The 26715-nt window shown below is 42.6% G+C and overlaps 1 protein-coding gene across 1 annotated transcript; it reads left to right on the forward strand.

The window, feature by feature from the left end:
• Positions 1-2060: 2060 nt before the first annotated feature.
• Positions 2061-14594, forward strand: LOC135064102 (zinc finger MYM-type protein 1-like). The gene is made up of 2 exons (XM_063964261.1): positions 2061-2497; positions 11756-14594. Exons 1-2 carry the CDS (start codon positions 2061-2063, stop codon positions 14592-14594), a joined length of 3276 nt encoding a protein of 1091 aa, XP_063820331.1.
• Positions 14595-26715: the final 12121 nt, after the last annotated feature.

Raw genomic sequence — 26715 nt, forward strand, 5'->3', positions numbered from 1 at the left:
GTAATTGGGTGCCGCGGATCCCATGTGGCGCCATATAAATAACGGACAATAATAATAATAATTATAATAATAATACTGTATGTTCTGTATATTGAAAATCACTACTCATTAGTGCTGTGCTGCCACCCTGTGGCCATTCAAAATGACTGTCATATTTTAAGTGTTAGTTTTATCTCTACCGTCTTTTTGAGGGATATTCCTAGAATATTGTACAATTGTCGAGAAAACGAGTTTAACCATTCCTAAGCTCTACAGTCGAGTACATTGTCACTGTTGTCAAATAACCAATCCTCCGAAGACAAAGTTAGGGGCGTTTTACAATAGCATGTACACCAGACCCCTAAGCTTATCTGCTGGTGTTGTCACACTGTCACCACCTTAGAATCCCGGAAGTGACGCGACGAAATCATGATTGGCCCTCCATATCCATGACAATGTATACAGCTGTGTGTAATGAATTTATCAGAACCAGGATTGGTTGAACAGGGATTTAAATTCAGGACTAACAGACTGCACCTCATCTCACTGGTGGAAACGCGTTGGTTATTGAGGTGCCAGTCCTCACATATTTCGGTTTTATGTCATGATTGTATGTCAGTATTAAATATGTTGTAACTGTACTACACATGATACCTTTTCTTTCTTCACATGTGAATTTATGAATGGAATAACCATATCTACTCAGAACGAATCGTCTGGATATCTATTTAAGATAAGGGATATCTTTTATCCATTTGTTTTTGGTTATATGCACAACTAAGTTGTGGCTGTGATTTCACTTGTTTAAGTGTGTTTATAGCGCCAGAAGGAACGCATCCGCAACTCTTTTATTCACGCTTACTATTGTCTGGAGTTTCTTGAAGAGAGACTCCGTAGGGTTTGCATTTTCCTTGCAGGCTGCTCTTTTGGTGGTTTGCGCAACATCAAATTGTCTAAAAGAATACACCAGTTACACTTTGTTCTTTTCTCTCCTATCTTTTGGTATTTGTAGTTTGCAGCAACCATGTTTAAATGTAGGGAAAATAGGAGATCCATGCTAGAAAATCTTTTTAAAGACGAGAGCGAGCATATTGAGCTCCTCGATGAAATTTTAGAAAGCATTATGAGAAAGCTGGAAACAGTACTTCTGAAAGAAAATAGGATTTGGTGGGAGACGGTTACTTTGGAGAAGTACGTCTCCCACAAAATCATTCCAAGAGGTCTAAGGTTAAATAAAAAGGCCTCTTTTGAGACTTCTTCAGAAACGTTTAGAGATGATTGGGACATGATCTTGGCAGAATGTTCCTTCTCTCTTATTAACCTCATTATTAATGAGAGGAAGAAAGATTTGGTTAATTTGGATGAAGAAATTAAACGCTATAGAGACCTGATTGTTCGATTTGCGGATATGCCTGAATATAAGCGTTTTGAGGAAAAAATTGAAATTACTATTAAGAAAAATGAAAAGGCATTGGTCGATCGAAAAATCAGGAAATTTATAAGGGATAAACGGGAATCTTGTGATTCAACAGAGTTTGAATCAGAGGATGAAATAGTAGATAGAGAGGATTGAAGATCCGATAAGACAGCCCAAAAAGGAGAATTATAGAGAAAGGACCAATTATCCAATTAGATCCAGAAAAACTTCTGTATCGTGGAGATCGACACTCAAGAATAGGGAAAAACGACATTACTCCAGAGAGGACATGAAAAACGAGGTCCCTAGATCATAGAGGCACAATAATAGGAGGTATTTGAATAAGGCCCCATACAGACGGGATTATAGAAATGGAAGAAAGTTCGACCCTAAAAACAACTGGAGTGGTAGAGGGTCTCCATTCAGAACCCCCCTGCCAGTTAGAAACCGATATGGGGTCTTTAATGACTATCAAAGAGAGACTCATTTTTTAGGGGACAGAAGGAGGAGGTGGGATTGGAAATAAGAAAAAGGACACATAGGGGGAAGAGGGGTTAAAAAGAAGAAGAAAAAGCCTAGAAAAAAACGGGCAAGAAAAAACAAAAGGAAAACTACTTCTCTAGAAACCCATGCCCCTCAGGGAATCCCCGCACAAGATATAGGAATGTCTGGAATCAATAAAGAAAGTAATGAGGAGGTAAAAGGTATTAAAATCTTCAATATCAGCTCCCACGTCCTCACAGAGAATGGGAAGAAAGTCCTAGAAAAGGGTCTTAAATATGCTCCCGCTATACCGATCAATAAATTTGAGACTTTTGTCAATATCCATAAATTTATACGGAAGTTATGCATTAAAAAATTATTTTTATCAAAAGAATCAGTAGAGGAATTAGGTAATATAGAAATGACAGACCATACACCTTTCAAACCAAAGTCTGTCTTTTATCCTGCCCACGTTAAGGGGAATTTTATTGATACTTTTTGCCAGTTGGTACAGGAAGATGTTAGAGAATTTAGACCCACAGGAATAAAACACAATTTTACCTCGAAAGAGAGGGCAGCTCTAAAGGATTTAAAACAGAACACAGAAATAGTCATCAAGTCTGCATATAAGGGGGGGGGGGGAGGTAGTGGTAATGGACAGGGAGTAGTACACAAAGGGTATAGATACCCATTTAGAAGACCGTTATACTTACCAAAAACTTAGGTCGGATCCCACAGAAAGGATCAATATAAGTTTTATAGAACTCGTGAAGAAATTCAGTGACCTAGGTGTACTGGAGGAAAGGGAGCTGAAATTCCTCATAAATGAGAAACCAACAGTGCCTACTATGCACCTGCTTCCTAAAGTACACAAAGACCCTACCAACCCACTGGGGAGGCCTATAGTCTCTGGAATAGAGTCTATAACGGCGAATTTATCGGAGTATATCGATTATTTTTTTGCAGCCATTGGTGTTAAAAAATACCTCACACCTAAAGGATACAAAGGATCTTTTAAATCTTCTGTCCACGATCCCGTGGGAAGAGAATTTAATATTAGTTACGGCTGATGTCAAGTCACTTTATTCTATCATTGCCCATCAGGCTGGAATCAGAGCAGTTACGAATGCCCTGCACAATAGCACTTTAGGGGAGAATCTACAACAATTTATTTTATAGGGTATTCATTTTATTTTGAACAATAACTATTTTATGATAGAAAGGGATTTTTTTATTCAGAAGGTCGGTACAGCTATGGGCACCGGGTTCGCTCCAAGCTACACAAACATCTTTATGGGTCAATGGGAAACAGATTGTATCTGGACCCAGAACCCGTTTGGAGCGAACCTGGTGTCCTGGAGAAGGTATATCGATGATATCTTTTTTATTTGGAGAGGGGATAGGGAAACCCTGGAGCTGTTTTGTAAATATTTAAATGAAAATGATTTGAATATACAGTTAATGTTCAGTATAGATCATAAGGAGATCAACTTTTTAGATATCACCCTCTCACAAGATGATGGGAAATTCCGTACCAGAACTTTTATCAGACAGACTCTCAGGCCCAGGCTTGGACTGGCCTGCCGGGGTTCCGGTGGATCCACCGGTGGGTCACGCTCACTTGTAGCCATGCCAACTTCTGCAGGGGGGCGTGGCTTAGCGGGCAGCTTAGTGTTCAGCAGGCTCTGTTTCCAGAGGAGCCTGCTGCGGATGTAGCAGGGCGGGGACTGACGTGCGCAGCGTCATGACGTCACGCAGCACGCTGCACCTCCCGCACCACACAGTCAGGATCCTGCCGCCACGGACCGAAGGGTGAGACAAGCAATGCCCTGGATCTGGTTAGTACGCAGTGCGTGCAGCGTGCGGCTCCTGGCTTCCAAAACAGCAGGGGAGGGGAGGCAGGCAGGCTGGCTCCCTGTATAGTGCTGTTGCCGCCAAGCAGTGACCAGGGAGGAGGGGGGGGTTCCGAGCCTGAGCCTGAGCTTAAATATATATAAGACTTCTGAAACTAAAACTAGATTTGGCAAAACTGTGATCATGGGGGAGGTGTCCTGGGCCCCCTGCGTCCTGTTCTCTCTGCGTCCTTGTCACCCTGCGTCCTGGGCCCCAAGAGTCCTGGTCTCCCTGGGCCTCCAGCGGCCTGGTCTCCCTGGGCCCCCTATGGCCTGGTCTCCCTGGGCCCCCTGCGGCCTGTTCTCCCTGGGCCCCCTGCGGCCTGGTCTCCCTGGGCCCCCTGCGGCCTGGTCTCCCTGGGACCCCTGCGGCCCATCTCCCTGGGCCCCCTGCGTCCAGGTCTACATGGGACCCCTGCATCCAGGTCTCCCTGGGCCCCATGCATCCAGGTCTCCCTGGGCCCCCTGCCTCCAGGTATCCCTGGGCCCCCTGCATCCTGGTCACCCTGCGACCCGGTCTCCCTGGGCCCCCTGCGGCACGGTCTCCCTGGGCCCCCTGCATCCTGGGTCCCTTGTGGCCCAGTCTACCTTGGCCCTCTACGGCCCCCTGTGTCCTGGGCCCCCTGCATCCTGGGCCCCCTGCGTCCCAGTCTCCCTGGGCCCACCTGCGTCCCGATCTCCCTGGGCCCCCCTGCGTCCAGGTCTACCTGGGCCCCCCTGCGTCCCGGTCTCCCTGGTCCCCCCCTGCGTCCTGGTCTCACTGGGTCCCCCTGCGTCCCGGTCTCCCTGGGCCCCCCTGCGGCCCGGTCTCCCTGGGCCCCCCTGCGGCCTGGGCCCCCCTATGGCCTGGTCCCCCTGCATAGTGCGGCCTTGCGACCAATACAGCAGAGTAGGGGGGTCATGTTTGTGTGCAGGGGTGGTGAGGCTCTTGATGTGCAGGGGATAGTCAGACTCCGGGCCACCGTCAGGGGGGTACTTCAGTCCCGGGCCAGGAGAGTAAAGGGGCCCCATGCTACTGTTGCCTGCCTGCGATTGACAGGCAGAGGCGGTCGCTGGGATGAAGGGAGTGGGCCGGAACCGTTGGGGTGGACGGGCCGCAGTGGCTGCGTGATGTCACACAGCTGCTGCGACCCGGGCATCGACGAGTAGCTCCCTGCCAGCGCGCAGGAATTGCGCTGGCTGGGAGCTACTCTTCCAGTACAAAAGCAAGCTTTTGCACTTGTGCGACAGGGTAGGGCATGTCTGTGGCTGTGCAGTGTGATCATATATTTTTTAAATTTTACAGGTACCCCATGGATTCTACATGGACAAGAGGACCGAGGGGCTGCATGGGATACTAGGTAGGTATGTGTGAGTGTGCAAGTGTGTGTTAATAAACTTTTACTTTCACGGTGTGTGTGTGTTTTGTCTTTTTTTGGGTATTTCTTTTGTTGTGGAACTACAGGTACAAGCCGGCCCTTTAATTCTCTGCATGCTGGTACTTGTGGTTCTCCACGTACCAGCATGCAGGGGAGGTTTGCTGGGACTTGTAGTTCCACAGCAAAAGACAATATTCTTTTTGTACACATTTTTGGCTATCAGCCTTGCACCGACCGCCCAGGGGTGCTGGGGACAGCCTCGGGCTTCACTCCTGGCCCTTGGGTGCCTGGAGGGGAGGGACCCCTTTATTTAAGGGTCCCCACTCCCCCAGGGAACCCCGGCCAGGGGTGAATAGTTGGGGTGTGTGATGCTGCGGCCGCCGGGACCTGTATAAAAGTGTCCCCCGGCTATGGCATCACCTCCCTGGCTAGTGGAGCCCGGTGCTGGTTTAAAAAATACGGGGGACCCCCACTTCTTTTGTCCTCCGTATTTTTGGAACCAGGACTGGTCCATGAGCCTGGTGCTGGTTGCTTAAATACGGTGGAACCCCAAGCAATTTTTTCCCCGTATTTTTTTGAAACCAGGACCGGCTCAAAGAGCCCAGGGCTGGTTATGCATTTGGGGGGGGGTGGACATGCACATCGTTTTTTTTGTTTATTTTTTAAAGCACAACATTTTCACACAGAAGCATGCACGGATCTCACTGATCTGTGCATGCTTCTCTGTCATAGAAATACTGGCATTGATTGTAAAACAGTGCATTTCTGCTCCTGTGGCTGTGCACTGTGTGGTCATATTTTGTCAATTTTACAGGTACTCCATGGATTCTACATGGACAAGAGGACCGAGGGGCTGCGTGGGATACTAGGTAGGTATGTGTGAGTGTGTAAGTGTGTGTTAATAAACTTTTACTTTCACGGTGTGTGTGTGTTTTGTCTTTTTTTGGGTATTTCTTTTGTTGTGGAACTACAAGCACAAGTGGGCCCTTTAATTCTCTGCATGCTGGTACTTGTGGTTCTGCAAGTACCAGCATGCGGGGAGGCTTGCTGGGACTTGTAGTTCCACAGCAAAAGACAATATTCTTTTTGTACACATTTTTGGCTATCAGCCTGGCACCCACCGCCCAGCGGGTGCTGGGGACAGCCTCGGGCTTCACTCCTGGCCCTTGGGTGCCTGGAGGGGAGGGACCCCTTTATTTAAGGGTCCCCACTCCCCCAGGGAACCCCGGACAGGGATGATTAGTCGGGGTGTGTGATGCTGCGGCCGCAGGGACTTGTATAAAAGTGTCCCCTGGCTGTGGCATCACCTCCCTGGCTAGTGGAGCCCGGTGCTGGTTTCAAAAATACGGGGGACCCCTACTTCTTTTGACCTCTGTATTTTTGGAACCAGGACCAGTCCATGAGCCCGCTGCTGGTTGCTTAAATACGGGGGAGCCCCAGGCAATTTTTCCCCAGTTTTTTTTTGCAACCAGGACCGGCTCAAAGAGCCCGGGGCTGGTTATGCATTTGGGGGGGAACTGCACATCTTTTTTTTTCTTTTTCTTCACTTTCTTAACATTTTCACACAGAAGCATGCGCGGATCTCACTGATCTGTGCATGCTTCTGACTAAGTAATAAAACATGACCCAAATTTTTTTTATTACTAAAATTCGCATGTTTCCTTTACTAAAAATACCCAATAATCTCATACAAATTCCGTTTTAACCTTAAAAATTGCACCCTATTACATTTGCAATTTTTAGCAAGTTACAAACGTGCGATTTGTTGCGTGTTTTTTTTTAGACACTTTAAAATTGCACCCTATTACATCTAGGCCGTGGATCGTCAAATTGGCTATTTTCTCTTACGTCCTAGAGGATGCTGGGGTCCATATTAGTACCAGGTTTCTTTCCTTTGGCACGACCACCTCTGAAGAAGGTGATCGAAGACATGTTCTTTCTAGGCCTTGCGGGCCAAAAGGACTGTGACTTGGCTGGTGTAAAAGGCTTTTTCGTAGCCAGCGCAGCTGAGGGGAGAAAAGTAGACTTACCTGCGGTAGCCGTGGCAATCCAAACATCCAGCACCTCCCCAAAGAGAGCCTGACCAGTATAGGGTAGGCCCTCCACTCTCTTCCTGGATTCCGTGTCCCCAGACCATTGGCGCAGCCAGAGACCCCTGCGAGCCGAGACGGACATGGAGGAGATCCCCGCAGCCATGGAACCCAGGTCCTTCATGGAATCCACCAGGAACCATGCAGAATCCTGAATATGGCATATAAATACATCAACGTCACCTTTATCCAGCAAAGTCGACTCCTCCTGCAGAGTGATTGACCACCTGGCAATAGCTTTTGCAATCCAAGCGCAGGCTATAGTAGGTCGTAATATAGCCCCTGAAGCCGTGTAAACGGATTTTAGCGTAGCATCCACCTTGCGATCAGCCGGGTCCTTCAACGCGGTAGATCCCGGGACTGGTAAAACCACCTGTTTTGACAGCCTGGAGACAGAGGCGTCAACCTTCGGCAGAGACTCCCACTTCTTTCTATCTTCCTCTGGGAAGGGAAAAGCAACCAAGACCCTCTTAGGGATCTGAAATTTATTTTCCGGAGTTTCCCAGGCTTTTTCAAAGATAGCGTTTAATTATTTGGATGCCGGGAAGGTGAGGGGGGCTTCTAATTATCTGTAAAGAAGGCCTCCTCCACCTATTCAGGAGCTGTGTCAGAAATATGTAAAATATCCCTCACAGCTTCAATCATGAACTGCACCCCCCTAGCAAGTGATGCTGTCCCCCTCGACACATCCCCGTCACCATCTGCAGTGTCAGAGTCGGTGTCCGTGTCATCCTGCGTAAGCAATGCAAGAACATGTTTTAGAGAATGAACCGCAGGGGATCCCGAGGAATCAGTATCAGACCATACAACCATAGAGGACTGTAGGATCTGAATGGCATGCTCAGTCCTAGCAACCCTGTCAGGAATCTGAGAAATAGTCCCCCTCAGAGAGACTAACCATTCTGGCTCCCTAGCAGGGATCTGCGCTACAACAGTGCAATCCTGATTACATGGTATGGAGTCCTCCTAGGAAGACAAATCCCCTGAAGCATATGAAACAGTGTCCCTAGACATGTTGTCACACACACCAAACACCTCACAAACACACAGGGTATTCACTAGAAACAGAGTTTCCCCCCAAGAATGGCAGAGAGACACAGAGATTGGAACCAACCCACATGCAGCGCTATTAGAGGTATAGGAAAACCTCAACCCGCGCTGACATGCGTCCCTTAATAGGTGACACAGCCTACAACACAGGGTCCCCCCCTTCTACAACCCCCTAGTACCGTACAGATAGCTGGAGTTGCACTGGAGGGACCTGGACACCCACTTGTAGTGATTGCAGGCAGGAAAAATGGTGCTGAACGCTGCTGGGTCCGCTCTGAGAAGCTCCGTCCCTTCAATGGTGCTGTCTTCCCGCTCTTGAAGATTATACTAGCCTGAGGAATTTTGTGCTGGCTGAGATCCGTGGACCCTGACAGGCTGGAAATGGTCAGTGTAGGGTACCTTGCTGGCTCAGGGCGCCCCTCACAGCGCCGCACCGCAGTACCGCTGAGCCATCCGGGAGCACGGTCAATACCGCGCTCCCACCCTTAAGCCGCCCTCTTCACACTGACCCCCCGCTTGTAAGGGGTGACAGTGACTAACTCGCCACACTTCAGCTCAGTGAGGGGGTGGCGGCTGGCTGCCGGGGTGACCGTTCCCCTGTGGCAAGGCGCGATCTGTTCCCTCTGGAGCTGAATGTCCAGTCAGCAGAGGCAGTGACTCAAGACCCCGCAGGGCGGATACTGCTCCTCCCTCAGTCCCTTGATGCAGGGAGGCTGTTGCCAGCAGCCTCCCTGTAAAAAAACAAACTCTAAAATTAACTTTTCTAAAGAAGCTCTGTAGAGATCCCCTAGCTGTGACCGGCTCCTCCGGGCACATTTTCTAAACTGAGTCTGGTTGGAGGGGCATAGAGGGAGGAGCTAGCCCACACTATTAAACTCTTAAAGTGCCAATGGCTCCTGGTGGACCCGTCTATACACCATGGTACTAATATGGACCCTAGCATCCTCTACAGACTACGAGAAAAGGATTTAGCGGTAGGTAACCAAAATCCTATTTTCACCAGTGTCGGGGGGGATACTCTGGCACAGGAACACTCATCACCCATCCCACACCTAAATCCACCATCCCCCACCTAAAAACTCTCTCCTGGTGTAACCCAGGCACTTACACAACAGCTTGAAGTGGACATCGGGTTAGAGCTGCACTAATGTGGCTGTCATCTTAGGGTCCCAAAGCCATACCCCTGACCTATATAATCATTGTTTAATGTATATTTAAAAGTATATAGCTTTTATTTGTATTTTGCAAAATGATATGAGCTACTACAGATGTAACCACACTCATCTATGCTGTGATGCATACGCATGGGCATATGCATATCGCGAATGCACCACGCTACGAGTGGTCGCAGCGGGCATTCGCACCTTAGCCTTTAATGGTGTGTGTGTGTAGGCATGCAATTGCACATAATTGCAGGCACACTTGTTTGACACAGATGATGTTACAGCAACAAAGGATAACAGGAGACTAGAGGGCCTATTTGCTTTACCTGTGCACTCTGTAGAAGGCCAGCCCATTGTGTAATTTGCAGGAAGATTTGGCACATTTCCTGACAACGATCTGCCAGTGTGTACAGAGGAAAGATTAATTGGGTAATGTCCTCAACAACAGATGGCAGTGGTTGTTGGGCACTGTGTATGAACAACCACTATCTGCGATATATCTGCTGATTGGTTGATCTGCAGATATATCTTTAGGTATCTACCCAGCTTTACAGGTACATATACTTTATTATTGCAGGCAGCACTATGAGCCCATACTGTGTACTCATCCCTCAAGTTAAAATTTTCCAGACTGATCAATAGAAATAAAGGAATTGTAGGATTGTTGTAATTCAAAGACTAAGGAGGTTATTCAGGTGACCGCAATAACTCAGTTTGTGGTGCTACTGCGCAGGTCCCGTCCTGCGTCTGCGTGCACAGCCAATGCGATTGGCTGCGAACACCTCTGCCTGATTGCCACCCAGCGAAAGCCTCTGCCTGTCAATGTGGAGTTATGGAACCATTGCGGGGTCAACGTAGGGAAAATAGGGGCAGGTCAGCTGCGTTTTTCGGGTGGCTGCATGTTGTCACACACAGCCACTCTGATCATGAAAATGGCGGTGGACCTCCTGCATACGCAGCCCAGTTGCGGTTGCCGGGGGTCATCATTAATTTTAGCAAGTACGATTTGATCGCAATTGTTTTGCGATCACATCGCTGGGCCACCAATTAGCATGCTGGGCGGCCTTGCCCTGCAATGGGCGGCCCTCAGCATGTAAAAGAAAGGATTGCAGATTCTTATTTTTAGCAGACTCTGCAATCCATGCTGAATAATCCCCTAAATGTGGTAGAATTTGGTACAGATAAAAAAGCCCCATTTATTTATATTTGTGGTTGTAGACAATCTTGGTGAAAAACATTTCTGAGAAATATTCTTATATATTACAATACAGAAAACACACTGGGCCTTATTTGAAAACTGGGAAAAATTAGCAAAACCATATCTGGCTGGAGACTAGCAGCAGACAGACTGAGAATCCAGAATCAGTAGTACTCATTAGTGACAGGTAGGAATATATTCCTCTTTGCGTAGATATTTCAGTGTTTGTAAAAATGCATTTTTGCAATGACTTTAAAAAAAAATTAATAATGTCATTGTCATGTCATGATCACTGCTTTGCTCATCGGATAGTATAATGAGAAATGATGACTGCTTATTCATAATAATATTTTCACCTCATAGCATGTTAAATTTTAATTATATTTTGAAGGAATGGCTTGTTGGCAGGGGTATGTGTATTATTATGGTAACATAGGATGGGTTTCCTGAGCTAGGTGGCATGGTCATAATAAGTTCTCTGTGGTCATCACATGGGATTGCTTTATTATATGGAGGTACAGTATAGGTATTTTGGTAATCTTGGGATTCTAGCATGTTGGCATTGTTTATATTAAGATTGTTACTAATTAAATAATAAAATAGCATGATTTGGATCATTAGAAGGGATATGTTCAGGATGCATAGTAAGTATGTGGGGACTGTTAGGGCTAGACTATGGAGGGGAGGCTGCAGTGGGGAAGAGATTAAGGTTAGGCTGCGGAGATGGGGGGTTAGGTGTAGGTACCACTGGGGAGGGTTAAGCTTAGGCCCGAGGGGGAGTTTAGGGTTAGGCAGTGGGTAGATTAGATTTAGGCCCCACCAGGGAAAGTTAGGGTTAGGCTGTGGGGGGAATGGTTAGAGTTAGGCAGCAGGAAGGAGGTAGAGGGGGAGGGGAAGTATACAACCCAGACCCCTGTCGGTATTATCACCATTGAGATGCTGCTTTCGGTCTTTTGACCACCGGCATACCGACCGCCGGTCATCTGTACCCATTACAATTATAAGATATAAAGAATTAATATGCATTTTTGTAGGGAACCGCATTGGTACTATCTGTATAGAAAGCATCCGTCAATCTCCAATGTGCATTCCATATAACAAAAATACTGTTTGTATTATTGCTAGGCACTATAAAATGTCTTCAAAGAGAAGTTCTTCTTCAGAAGACAAAGGAGAGGAGGTGGCTAAAAAGAAAACATATAAAAGTGGCTCGGTAAAAAGATCGCAGGCTTTACAAAAGAGTCTGAGAGAAGCAGGGAATGCACCAGGCCAACAAAAGCTATGGCAGCTAAAGGATATCACTGTGGAGTCAGTGGACTTAACAGTTCAAGATGTTCCTAAAGAAACACTACAACAGGAAGCTGCAGCATCAGTAGCTAGTGCAGATGAAGGCCTGTCTACTGTAATAATAAGTGAACCAGAATACTCAGGAGAAAATATTGGTGGTGCCAGCGTCACTGAAACCCATGGTGAAGATACAGGCAGTTCTACAGAAAGTGACATTTCCTTTTCACCTCTTCCATCTTCAGCTGAAAAATGTAATGTTTTTCATGCACCTGAAGCATTATGCAGTGTTTCTGTTAAGTTACATTTTATGAAAGCTCATCCTGTGCAGCCATCCTCAGATGCTACCCATACGCTGCCATTCCACGCACATAAGGTCTACTATCGACATGTACCGGGTGGAAGTGCCATTCAGAGGAAATGGCTGTCTTATTGTGTTGACAGCCAAAAAATCTTTTGTTCCACATGTATGGCATTTTGTAGTATTCGAAAAAGTAATTTTATTTTTGGCTGGAAGGTTAATAAAGACCATGTGAATAGCAGAGTTAGGGAACATGAGGAATCGAACCAGCATCAAGCAGCTGTTAATGCATATTTATCTGCAGAAAGAAAAAGTGACATAGAAACGTTAATTAATGTAAATTTGGCAAACAAAAAAAGAGATATAGTACAGCACAATCGCATGGTAATCAGTCGATTGATTGCTATCATACTATACATTGCTAAGCAATGCCTTGCTTACAGAGGGAAGGATGAGGCTGCTCATACATTACTGAATAGTCAAGTCAACCACGGTAACTTTCTCGAGTTAGTTCTCCTTTTGGGCAAATTTGATGAAGTTCTTGAAAAACAGATAGAGCAAGCAGTTGCAAAAAGCAAGGCCAGGAAAAGACGCCAACAAGAAAGTAAAGGAAGGGGTGGACTAGTAACCTTTTTAAGTAAAACAACAGTTAACAAGTTGATAATAATAATAATAATAATAATAATGGGAAATATGATAAAGCAGAAAATTAGCCAGTATGTAAAAGATGCTGTAAAATTCAGTGTGGAAATGGACAGTACACAGGATATTGGTGTTGTGGAACAATGCAGCATTATATTAAGGTACACCAAAGATGGCATGGTTTCTGAAAGACTCTTTGGTCTTGTTGATGTAAAAAGCACAACTGGGGAAGCTTTATTTTCAGTTCTGAAGGAGCGACTAGAAATGTTTTCTCTGCCCATAAGTAACATTATTGGTTGCTCTTTTGATGGTGCTGCTAACATGAGTGGGTGCTACAATGGATTACAGGCACACATAAAAAGTGAATCCTGTAAGGCTGTCTACACTTGGTGTTATGCTCATATTCTCAATTTGGTAATTGTAGACATTACTCAATGTGTAACTCCAGTGAAGTCGTTATTTGGGCTCTTAGAGAAAACAGCATGTTTTTTTTCAGAGTCTTACAAAAGATTGTCTGTGTGGAAAGAACAGGTCTCAAAACAAAGACATGGGCAGGAAAAACTTTCCAGACTAAAGAAAATTGGTGACACACGCTGGTGGAGCAAGCCTAGGGCATTAAGTACAATTTTTGGATCAGCTTCTGACCAATCTAATGAATTGTACAGCACTCGTCTTTATTGCCTGGAGTACATTTCACTGTCTCCAGAGTATGAAAGTAAAATCATTAGTAAGGCAGAGTACTTGCTCCATGGTTGGACAAGACACGAAACATTACTTGTCTCATTTATGTTCATGCAGATCTTTGAAATTGTGACTCCTGTTTCAGATTATCTGCAGACTGCTGGCCTGGATATATTACAGGCTTGGCGAATGGTTGGCACTGCCAAGAGTCTGCTTCAAAAGCTTAGAACTTCATTTTCCAAACTGATTGTATTAGTGAATGCATTTACAGAAAAAGTGGATAGTTCTCTTGACGGGCTTTCTGTTAGTGCAGAAGTACAAAAAAGTCTGCCAGGAAAAAGGATAACTAGGAAAAAAATGATGCCTGGTGAGTTATCTCAAGATGAGCCTATAGAAGACCCCCTTAAAGGTTTTGAAATTCAGACATTCTATGTTGTACTTGATCAAGCAGTACAGAGTATTGATAGAAGGGTTTCAAAAAATGAAAGCCTCATTCGGGATTTAACCTACTTTGAGCCAAGGCAGTTTGCCCATATGAAGCAGGGTCAGAGTGAGATCCCAATAGAAGCTCTGAGAACAGTTGCCGATTTGGCCGAGGTAGACATTGTTCAACTTAAAGTAGAACTAGTTAATTTTGTTCAGAATTATTCTGTGCTTAAAAATCCAGATTCTCCTCAGATAACAAGTGTTACTGAAGAAGAACTTGATGTTGAGGACACAATGTCCTTGAATATGAAAAATAAGGCATGTGAAAACTGCCTGACCTGCTGCTACCGGCTCTTATATCATCACAATTTACACTCTGCAGCATATATGAATCTGTTTGTAGTTTACAAAACTCTCCATACATTAGCTTGTACACAGGTATCTTGTGAAAGAGTTTTTTCCAAACTTAAAATTGTAAAAACTCGACTGAGATCAATGATAGGCCAGGAACTGCTAGAATCATTTCTGCTTCTCAATACTGAAAGGGACATTGCAGGCAGCTTCGTATTTGACGAGATCATTGACACATTTGCACATTCATCTTCCCTCCTTGAAAGGCTGCTTCTTTAATTTTTAATTGATTACCTTATAATACTTCAACAATACCACTTAAGTGTGTGAAGGAGGCAGTATATGCCAGTATTTAGCTAGTCTGTATAGTGAAGTATATGTTTGTTTACCATTATTTTAAACTCGGAACTGAAGTTTGAATATCGGGGAAGTTGATTCACATTTTCTTCTGTTGTTTGCATAAAACATTCTTGGTCTTAAACTACTTCAAAATGCCTTTATATCTGTGAGTTACAACAGTTATGATGGCTAATGTATGTGCTGACATGTAAACAGTGATATTTAATTTTCTGTTATTTATAATTATATTTTGCATTTATTCATGTTTGTCAGGGTAAAGGTTGTTTACTGATTTGTTGTGCAGTGTGAAGTTCGAATATCCAAGAACTTTAGTTTTATTTTGTGTTTGCATCAAACGTTCTGTCTTAAACCTAAAAAAAAAAGTTCATACTGTAACTGTGAATTACAACAGTTATAATTTGTGGTATCGCTCAAGCACTGAGGTTTAATTTTCTGTTATTTGTAATTCTTTTTTTTATTTATTCATGCACATGCTTGTCAGTATAAAGGTTTACATATTTATAAAGTTATTGCTATGTAGAGTTATGTTTCAATATCAAGGAACTGGATTTATATGTTTTGTGTTTGTATCAAATGTTCTGTGTTGAAGTAAAGATACTGTATGTCCATAACTGTGAAATACAACAGCTATGATGGTTAATGTGTGCCGGAATTCAAATGCTACTGGTTCATTTTCTGTTATTTATAATATTTTTGTAGTAATTCATTCATATGTTTATCAGAATAAATAAAGTTTTTATATTGATTAATACACATTTCATCTCTGTAATTATTTTAACACCATTGTATCGGTGAAACTGGCCATATTTGAAAGGTACATTTTTTTTCCATTATATACTATGCTAGGTGGCACCTATAATGGCTGGCCACTCCTCTCTGAACAGGTGGCCACACCCCTTCCAGCATATGGCAACGCCCCAAAGTTGGCCCCTGTGATTGCATTTCCCTGGTGGGCCCTTTATGCCCCAGTCCGACACTGCTCAGGCCTATATAAATATAAATAGCTGTCATCATCCGAATTGGCTGAATTCAATCCCACATGGTCAATTAAAAGGATGTAAAAAAAACTGCACGAATGATAATGTATATCATCAACAAGCGAATGATTTAAAGTGCAGATTTGAAAAAAGTGGTTATGATAGAGAAAGGATTGAGCAAGCTATGTCTGATGTGGAGTCACTAGATAGAAAAACTCTTTTAAATAACGAATTAAAACCGTATAAGAACAAGAAAAAGAATTATGAATGGGCTTTTATCACCAGTTTTAACACACAACATAATTTATTAGAAAGGTCGTTTAGTAAAAACGGGAACATCCTAAAGAAGGACCCAGTGGTCGGTAATATGATTCCGGACCGTCCTGTTTTTATTTATAGAAAAGCCCCTAATTTAAGAAACTCCTTGGTAAGAAGTTATCTCCACCTGAAAAGAAGAGAAGGCAGGATATTAACAAAAGGGTTCCACCGCTGTGGGATATGTATCAGGTGTAGGGAAATCAAAAATGATGGCTCAAAAAAGTTGGATACAGTATGCATTAATGGAAAAACAGTTAAAATTCATGATTTTATTACTTGTAATGACAAGAATGTTCTATATTTTATCAGATGTTCCTGCCATTTATTTTACATTGGACGTACTACTAGACCACTTAAAATACGGATAAGTGAGCATTGTAGAAATATAAGAAATGGTCTGACCACACATGCTCTGTCTAATCATTTTAAAACTCATCACAATAGTTCTTTAAAACACGTAATCAGATTTTCAGGATTCAGATTAATCAAATGTACCAACAGACAAAAGGACATCATGTAAATTTTGGCAAAAAAAGAAATGCAGGCTATATATGAATTCAATACATTAGATCCATCTGGATTGAATAATGAGTTTGAGTTAAAATGGTTTTTATGATTTTTCTCTTTTATGGTAATTTATGCTAATTTATGTTGTTTTTATGTTTATTTTTTAGTGCATCCGGATAGGAGTTGAAAATAAACATTTACTGATGCTTTTATTTTTAAAGTATGTGAAAATGCATGTAGCCTGTATAATATATGAGATACGAGAGGTCCGAGATGTTTGCGGAGCGACACTTTCGGGTCTGGTTGGCCAATATGCCAATAGGATGGCTGGCAGAAACGGGTGTCATATGAAGATAAGATATGTATCAAAATGGTTAGGAAAAGCACCAGGAAAAGGAAGCCAGTGTGGTTCACAAAAGTAGTATCAACTAGTGTGAAAGCAAAAAAGATGGCTTTTAGGAAATACAAACAGACTCAAAATAATAACGACAAAGAGGAGTATCTGGACAGACGGAAGGATGCTAAGAAAGTGATCAGACGTGCAAAGGCAGAAGCTGAGGAGAAAATGGCCCAGTCAGTAGATAAAGGGGGCAAAACTTTTTTTAAGTATATAAGTGAAAGGAGAAAATCAAATGGAGGAATAATAAGACTTAAGACAGAGAGTGGGCATTTGGTGGAGGGAGACAAGGCAATAGCAGATCACCTAAATAATTATTTTTGCTCAGTATTTACTACAGAAGAAGGGATGGGGCCACAGTTAAATTGCAAGGACATTCATAAAAATAAGGTAGATGAAAATACATTTACAGAGGAGAAGGTCCTAACAGAACTTTCAAAACTAAAAGTGGATAAATCAATGGGACCAGATGGAATACACCCAAGGATACTCAAAGAGCTAAAAGATGTCCTGGTTACACCTTTAACAGAATTATTTAACCAGTCACTAAATACAGGTGATATTCCAGAGGACTGGAAAGGAGCAAATGTAGTTCCACTGCACAAAAGTGGAAGCAAGGAAGAAGCAAGTAACTACAGACCAGTAAGCCTTACATCAGTAGTAGGGAAAGTAATGGAAAAACTATTAAAAGAAAGAGTAGTGGAATATCTTAAATCGAACAACTTACAGGATCCAAAACAGCATGGATTTACTGGTGGGAGATCATGCCAAACAAATCTTATTGACTTTTTTGACTCTGTGATGAAAATAATAGATCAAGGGGGAGCTGTAGATGTAGCATATCTAGACTTTAGTAAGGCATTTGACCCTGTCCCACATCACAGACTGCTAAATAAACTTGAAAGCCTGGGGGTGGATTATAAATTAGTGAAATGGATAAGAACCTGGTTGCAGGATAGGAAACAGACAGTTGTAGTTAATGGAGTGCAATCTATGGAGGGAAATGTTACCAGTGGAGTACCCCAGGGATCTGTACTAGGTCCAGTTCTCTTTAATATCTTTGTTGGTGACATTGCAGATGGTATTGAAGGGAAGATATGCCTTTTTGCAGATGATACAAAGATATGCAACAGGGTAGACACACCGGGAGGGGTCAAACAAATGATTGATGACCTAGGTAGGCTTGAGAAATGGCCAAGAACGTGGCAACTACAGTTTAATGCTAAAAAATGCAAAATCATGCACTTGGGTCTCAAAAACCCAAAGGCTAAGTATAGTATCAAGGGTACTATAATGGAAACTACTGAGGAGGAAAGAGATTTAGGAGTCACTATTTCAAGTGACTTGAAGGCAGGAAAGCAATGCAACAAAGCAATGAGAAAGGCAAGTCAGATGCTTGGTTGCATTGGGAGAGGAATCAGTAGCAGGAAAAAAGAAGTGATAATGCCACTGTATAGGTCATTGGTAAGGCCCCATCTGGAATACTGTGTCCAGTTCTGGAGACCCTATCTCCAGAAGGATATAAATACATTAGAGAGTGTACAAAGAAGGGCAACTAAAATGGTGCATGGCCTACATCACAAAACTTACCCGGAAAGGCTAAAAGATCTTAACATGTATAGTTTGGAGGAGAGAAGGGAAAGGGGAGACATGATAGAAACTTTCAAATATATAAAGGGTCTTAACAAAGTTCAGGAGGGAAACATTCTTCAAAGGAAAAGAAGTATTAGAACTCGAGGGCATACATTGAGACTGGAGGGGGGGAGGTTCAGGGGAAATTTAAGGAAAAATTACTTCACAGAAAGGGTAGTGGATAAGTGGAATAGCCTCCCATCAGAGGTGGTAGAGGCTAAGACTGTAGGGCAATTTAAACATGCTTGGGACAGGCATATGAATATCCTTACAAAGAATCAAGGTTAAAAAAGGGTTGAGATTGCCTAAAGGATAAAATAAAAAAGGGGCAGACTAGATGGGCCAAGTGGTTCTTATCTGCCGTCAAATTCTATGTTTCTATGTTTCTATGTAACTTCCGGCTCCGGTTGGCAAGATGCGAGTAGTGTGGTTGGTGGAAGCTGATGGCCGGGACTTCCAGTTCCGGCTGACGGATGCAGCGGGACCGGGAGGGCAGGACTCAAATAGTTACGCCATATGGAGTTCCGGCCCCGGCTGGCAGATGCGCCCGGGGGTGGTTGGCGGAAGTGGGGGGCGGGAGCCTCTGGATGTTAACATAGGAATCAATGAATTTAGAATCCCGGAAGTGACGCTACGAAATCATGATTGGCCCTCCGTATCCATGACAATGTATACAGCTGTGTGTAATGAATTTATCAGAACCAGGATTGGTTGAACAGGGATTTAAATTCAGGACTAACAGACTGCACCTCATCTCACCTTGAAAAAGACCTGCAGCAAAGCAGGTGGAAACGCGTTGGTTATTGAGGGGTCCGCAGTGCAGTTTTTACCATCACATTTGGATTGCTGAATCATTACCAGGAACGGGCTCCAGTCTGCTTTTCCAGAGAGGCGATTGGGAACTTTTTAATAACTTGTTTGAGAGCTATTATTGGTTCTCAGACCTGCTGGTAATTATTCTGACTCTCCTCCATATAGGACTGTGCCAGTCCTCACATATTTTGGTTTTATGTCATGATTGTATGTCAGTATTAAATATGTTGTAACTGTACTACACATGATACCTTTTCTTTCTTCACATGTGAATTTATGAATGGAATAACCATATCTACTGAGAACGAATCGTCTGGATATCTATTTAAGATAAGGGATATCTTTTATCCATTTGTTTTTGGTTATATGCACAACTAAGTTGTGGCTGTGATTTTAACTTGTTTAAGTGTGTTAAACAAGTGTTATAGCGCCAGAAGGAACGCATCCCCAACTCTTTTATTCACGCTTACTATTGTCTGGAGTTTCTTGGAGAGAGACTCCGTAGGGTTTGCATTTTCCTTGCAGGCTGCTCTTTTGGTGGTTTGCGCAACATCAAATTGTCTAAAAGAATACCCCAGTTACACTATATTGGAAGTCGATGGGTATAAAATCCTAATATTTCAGGACTTCTCAGCTGCTGTCACACAAAAAAGAAGTGAATTTTCTGAGGTGTACAAATGGCTTTATGACCATAATGTAAAATTTGCCCTTCTGCACCCGGCGAAATTAAGAGCTGAAGATAATGTCTGAACCCTGTACTTTTCTGATCCTAAGGTGGCCAAAACTCATTTTGGCATTGGAGTAAATGAAGATAGATCCCTTAATAGATGAGTAAACTAATTGGTTGGAATTCTGGTTCCGTTCTGATGTTAGATCCAGGTTATACATAGATTCACACGCCTTATTCTTGGTGTAGTGCTCGTCATATTTGATTTGTTGATTCTACTCGTTTGTTAGTACACAAAGTTGATTGCTTTCTGGAGCACATCACACCATGAGGGTAATGCCCACCGCAATACATGTTGCAGGAGGAAAATTTAGAAAAATGTGGAGAAGGTGCTCTGTGCCTAAATTTGTTTTATACTTTTTTGTTTTCTCTCTCCATCTCCCCTCTCCCCTCCCCCCCAACCTGGGAGGGCCCTAAAATCCTTCAGATGCCTACTCCCTGCTCACTGGGATGGGGAAAGATACACTTTGTTCCCATTTAATTGTTGGAAAATGTCATGACAGATCCATACCTCCGAACTGTCCTGATTTTCGTGGGACAGTCCCGTTTTTTTGGGACTGTCCCACCCACGTGCCACAGTGTCCCGAAGTGGGGGGGGGGGGGAGTAGTTGGGAGGCTCCTGTCACTGCTGGAGAATAGATGCTGCGCACAGTGTGTATTCACTGGAGTCAGAGGGAGAGGGGGCATGCCCTCAGCTCAAAGAGCGCTGGGCATGCCCCTCAGTGACAAAAATGGGAGCATGGCTCGCGATTGTGGCACTCCCGCGAAGCCACGCCCCCTTTCACATAGGACACACCCCTTTTTCAAAATCGGCGCGAGTGTCCCTCTTCCACTGTACGGAATGTTGGGAGGTATGCAGATCTGGTATTGGGTAAATATGTCTCCATTAGCAGCTACCCACTCTTCTGAAACTTTAAATAATAATTTAAATATTCTATTATGGAATGTTGAAGGACTTAATTCTCCTGTAAAAAGGAAACAAGTAGTTTCTCATCTTAAAAGATTTTGCCCAGATGTAGTCTCCCTACAGGAGACTCATTGGGCGGAGGAAGATATTGCTACACTACTGACATCCAGGATAGGGTATTGTATAACGGCTAATTATTGCTGGAAGATCAGGGGAGTAGCCATCCTTTTCCATAAAAATTTACATTACAATATGTTGAATACCATAGCAGACCCGAATGGTAGATACTTAATCTTAAATGGAGATCTGGGGATTTAAATATACTTTGGTTAACATTTACAGTATACCCAGTAGTGGAACTACCGAGCGGTGGGCCCAAGTGCAACAAAATGCTTTGGGGCCCCCCCTCTCATCCCGTCCAAGTTCACCACCTCAACCCAACTACAAATCAGGGATTCTTTGCATGCTCCCGTATAATATAGTGTGGCAGAGACAGCATGTTTCCATGTGAAAGTAATGTAGAGGATCCAGACCAGGTTTTGGAAGCAGTAGCAGAATCCCAGGTGTGTGGTCAGCAGCACCTGGGATTTCCTGATATAAGGGTTTCCAGGGCAGAGTCACCTTGCTCTTGATGGTGGAATAGCTGCCGAAGTGATAGGCCGGGGTGTGTGGGTTAGACTAGGGACCACTGGAGCCTATCAAGAGTCTGCTATGCTGAAAGTGCCTGTATGCTACTGCCTGTAATACTGACTGCATATGGATGTATCTTGCTATGTGGTAACCTGCTGTTCAAAATAAACACCGAAAGTGTTCATCTGAGTCCCCGTGTTTGTGCACCTTGTCACAAGTGGTGGAGAATGCGAGCAAGGACACGGTGTACAGCAGAAACTGTTGGTAGTGTCGAAGTCAGAAAATATTACAAAACACACATTACATACAAACACCACATAGGTGGCCTGCGTGTACCTTGATTGTTTATTGTCTGGCGTGTACCTTGAGAAAGGTCCCGGTTGAGGACCGAAACTTTGGTGAGCCCTCTGTATATATTTATACTTTTTTGTGACATGAAGTTATTTGGAACCCAACTTCTGAATAAATGACTGATTTTTTGACATCATATCGCGCAAGTCTGGAGAGTGCTATCTTTTTCCACTGGTAAGTGGAGAAAAACTGTATTATAAATCTAATATATATTGTATAAATCCCACACTGTCTGCTTTTTCTTCTAAATAGCATGAAGACCAGTCACACATAAATTAAAACTCCCAGAGACTAAAATACAATGGCCTTATTTACACTAAGCTTTGAAATTCTATGAAGAAGGCAAACACCTTTGTTTACTAGTATAGCCGAGTTTCTATTTAAAACAATAAGTACTGGATTGTCATTGTCTCACCTGAAGACAAAAGCAAACGAAGAGACAATACCCAGGAACCGAAGCTGTTAGACAATCAATTAACAATAGCTAACCAAAACACAAACCAGACATTTAGAAATCTAAGATATTAACATTCATAGTCTAAACTCTTGGAGATGTATGTGTTTGTATATATATATATATATATATATATATATATAATTCCTAACAAATTGTGATAGCAGGAGTATGTGTGTTTGTGTATATATATATGTGTGTATATATATATATATATATATATATGAGTATATGGATATATGTGGATATATGTATATCTTGAGGATTGAAATAGATAATCATATCATGTGTGGGATCATATTGTTCAGAGTCACGTAAACATTAATCTGGTGGGAATAAGAACATTAATATATATTACCACATTAAGTTATTAATAATACCAGATTTATGTATGATTAATGTGAAGGGTTTAACTGGTCATGGGGCGGGAACTCAGATGCAAACAACAGAAACCACATCTCAAGTCCTAGCCATCGCCCACTTCTTGAGCTGACCAATGGTCCCCGGTGCACAGAATATGTCCCACTCCCGAACCAATGGAAGAAGAGCACACAGTGTCTATTGTATTATGTTTTGATCTACTGTATAAAGAGCCAGCTGCAGGCCAGGTCACTATCACAGACTCTGAAGGTCATCACCCGTGATGACCGAGGACCGGACCGGGTAGAGCAAGCGATTCCAATCACGTATGTACATTGACTGTAGCCATTTACTCTGTTATATTGTAGTGTATTATTTGTATTGTAAACCCCCTTTCAGCAATAATCCACTGTGGTGTCGGAACCCAGCGGTTAATCACAATCTGGTGTCGTGTCTTCATTGCCCTGCTAAGGTTTGAAGTGTTATATTATTGCATTGCATAGCTGTTAAGGGTTTGTGGTGTATCTCTGGGTGTCTATGTTAAAGGATAATTCTTTTTTAGCTGTTTAGCTACATGAAGTTTTCTTGCCAAGATGTAAAAAGGCACATAGTTCTCTATCTATAATAAGATTACGTCCAAAGAGGTTACCTTGGACGAAATAGAATAGTTGTAGCTGGTGCCCATGGTCGTGTGCGGACTTGACATTTTCTCTATATTGCTAGCGGCATGTCACTTCCCTGGTCGGCTCACGATTTTGGGTATCAGTCTATACGTTAATCTGAGAAATTTTATCTAACCATTCATGCACTATCTAATTGGGTTTCCTTAGTGATAAAATGTTTAGAATGCTTTTTTAAAATATATACGCTAGTCAAAATCACATAGTAACAGAGTTTTCCTCCTTATATACTGTGAATGTATGTGTAAAAATATAGAGCTTGAGATGTCTTCACATTACAGCTATGCATATGTAAAAATGTAAAAATGTAAAAATATACTGATATAAATAGAAATAACAAATAAAAATTAAATGAAAGTAAACACATAGATAAAGGAATCAAAACACGAGTGATCTATATAATTGAGAAATTTAGATGTGACTAAGAAAGTAGTAATATTGATTTGCTTACTACTAAAGCTAATATATTGCTTTATAATTGTACAATAAATAAAAAGTATCACTTTTGTTTATATTCTGTCCGCATTGCAATGTTTTTAAATGTCAATTATTGCTGTATAATTTATATGGACCATTTTTAACATTCTAAGTTAAGCATTACTATATGAGAGTGCAAATGAGAATGCACCTGTTGAATTTTCATATACACCTGCTCTCACTAATTAGAACTGACAAGGTATAAAAGAGTGAGAAGCAACACTCTGAGTAGAACACTCTGCCTCTTGAAGAAGCCGCCTGGGGTGCGGAGAAACGCGTTGAGGATACAGAGAGAAGGAGCCCCAGTACCTACTGCCAATAAGAACTGAAGTGTGTCCTCCCAGCAGCTTATCAAAAACCATTGCCGGTAATTGCTACACTTTTTAGCGTGACTGATTCATTTAGTCCCTCGGATCACACTGGGAACACCTGAATTTGGTGAACATCATTCCACCAATACTGAGAGTGGAACACGCTGTACCGGTATACTCACACTTTGCCGGAGGAGAGAGCGGTCGTTTAGCTGACGCTACCAACTACTCACGCCACGGACGAGTCTCACCGCTGACGGATGTCTCACCCGTGCTAAGGGTGATAGAGAGCGGCTATGCACGCCGGTACCATTGCGGTACAACAAGAGAAAATACCGTCCAGTTTGTGAGTAACAGCTATCCCTTTACTGCTTACCTCTGCACAGTCCACACTAAAATTGGCAAGTGATGAACTTTTCCCAATTGGAAAATAAATTATAAAGTGAGGACACCTATATGCACAATTGTGCTAAGTACTGTTGTGCCTTTTTACATCTTGGCAAGAAAACTTCATGTAGCTAAACAGCTAAAAAAGAATTATCCTTTAACATAGGTACTGTGACGGCCCTCTGAGTATACCCAATTAAGGTTCAATTTACTGCTTAATTTAGAGGTTCCCGGAACCTCATTTTTATATTATTATATTGTGGTCCTGTTTATGTATAATTTTATTTATTTTTATGTGTTTTTTGTGATTTGTTGTTAATAAATTGGTTTAATTTTTATCATTGTGTTCACCAATTGGTATTAAGCGCCGACCTGGTAATTTTCCTAATTGCTTTGTTTGTTGAGGAGGCCGGCTACCTCCTCACCAGGTGGCAGCTAATCCCAGGGTGCACATACACACAGGCCTGCCAGCGCCACCATTACCTCTTTTTCCTTTTTTTATCTCTGGGTGTGTACGCGCTGTGAGTACTTTGTACCGTCAGCGCGGCGTGTGTACGCAAAGTCCGTACAGTGACACAGGACTCCGTACGCAAACAGTGTATAAAGTACGTAGCGTGTGTACTAAGTTTAGTGGCCGCAGCGGCTCAATGGTTAAAGTGTATTCAAAGTGTGTATAAGGTATAGCTTCCTTTCCTGTAAGATAATCAGCATTATCAATTGGGGGCTCTCCGGTCTGCCACATTCTTACTGCCTAACAGGTCACAGCAGACTTTATCTATCAGCATAAGGGTGGACAGAAGGTATCCTACGTATCCTTTTCTTGGTCGGTGGATGCACTGAAAACCCTACTTAATTGCTGATTACATGGTGTCTGCTCTGTATGGTTTGTAGAGATGCTGGTAGAACTCGTAAGGTAAACAGGAAAAAAGCTATTTAAAATCTGTGAAAGTTTTTTTGGCGCCAAAACCGTACACAGCACCCATACTCTTTGCATACCCTCTCACATTGTTGCAAAACAAAGTTCAAATAAGTCATATTGTGTTTGATTCAGATTGGATTGTTTATCTGTTAAATAGGTATAAAAAAAATTGCTGCATAGCCTTGGTATAGTTTTTTTTTTAACTCAGGCTTAAAATAACTTCAGGTGCTTGTATAATGTTTGATTTCTTTGTGACAAAGGAAGCTGCATGGTCTGTCCTCCATTTTGGACTAACCACATGGCCTGTCCACCATTTTGTGTAACCCTCATCGATGTGGAAGGGGGAGGAGCAGCGGCCATTTTGGGAAGGTCATTTTTCTAAATAGCTGATTTTCACTGCACAGAATAATCAGCTTTCCTTGGTCACATGAAACACGATTTATGAGTTACCAATGCATTTATTTAACCCATGCCATAGTCAATTACAAATAGTTTCAATGGGGCCTAGTGAAAGTCAATAGTGAGATGAATACTTGATGTAAGAACTACACACAGATAAAAACAAAGTTTTTTTTCCCCCTTCTACGTCTAGGATTCAGTTAACTCTGCTTGCTAGTTTAGGATAGCCATTGAAATGCAAATTAACCTGTGTAACTGCTTTTTCTTAGCAGCGAAAAAAAACCCACTTTTACAGGCAGACAAAAGCACATAGCTTTGATATGCAAATTAGAAGCACTGAATGGGTTAATGAGTCTCATAGGAGACCAGTGAATGGTACATATATAATATTATTATACTTATGTGTATATTTATATCAGTGTATGTTCTGCAAGATAGCTATCCAATCTGAATCATACCATTTGAATTATTGATTATTGCTAGATTCATTTAGAACTATGTGAAAACCGGAGATATTTGGTGCTATATAGTTAAAAATAAAATAAATATTTAAGGAAGTAAGTGTAAGACACACACGCAGCCTGGCCTAGTTGTAAAGGTTTATACAGAAGAAACTGTGTGTTTTGTTAAGTGAGCGATTATAGCTAATATTGCTCACATTGATAGAATTGTGTGATTTGTGCTATTGCGGACATACGGTTTTGTACACGTGTCTTGGACAAAGTACAAGACTGCGTACGCAGCGTAAGAGTCACGCACGATCGCGTGTTTACGCAAATTGCGTAAGAAGTACG

Source organism: Pseudophryne corroboree, chromosome 1 (genome assembly GCF_028390025.1).
Source record: "Pseudophryne corroboree isolate aPseCor3 chromosome 1, aPseCor3.hap2, whole genome shotgun sequence".
Lineage (NCBI taxonomy): Eukaryota > Metazoa > Chordata > Amphibia > Anura > Myobatrachidae > Pseudophryne > Pseudophryne corroboree.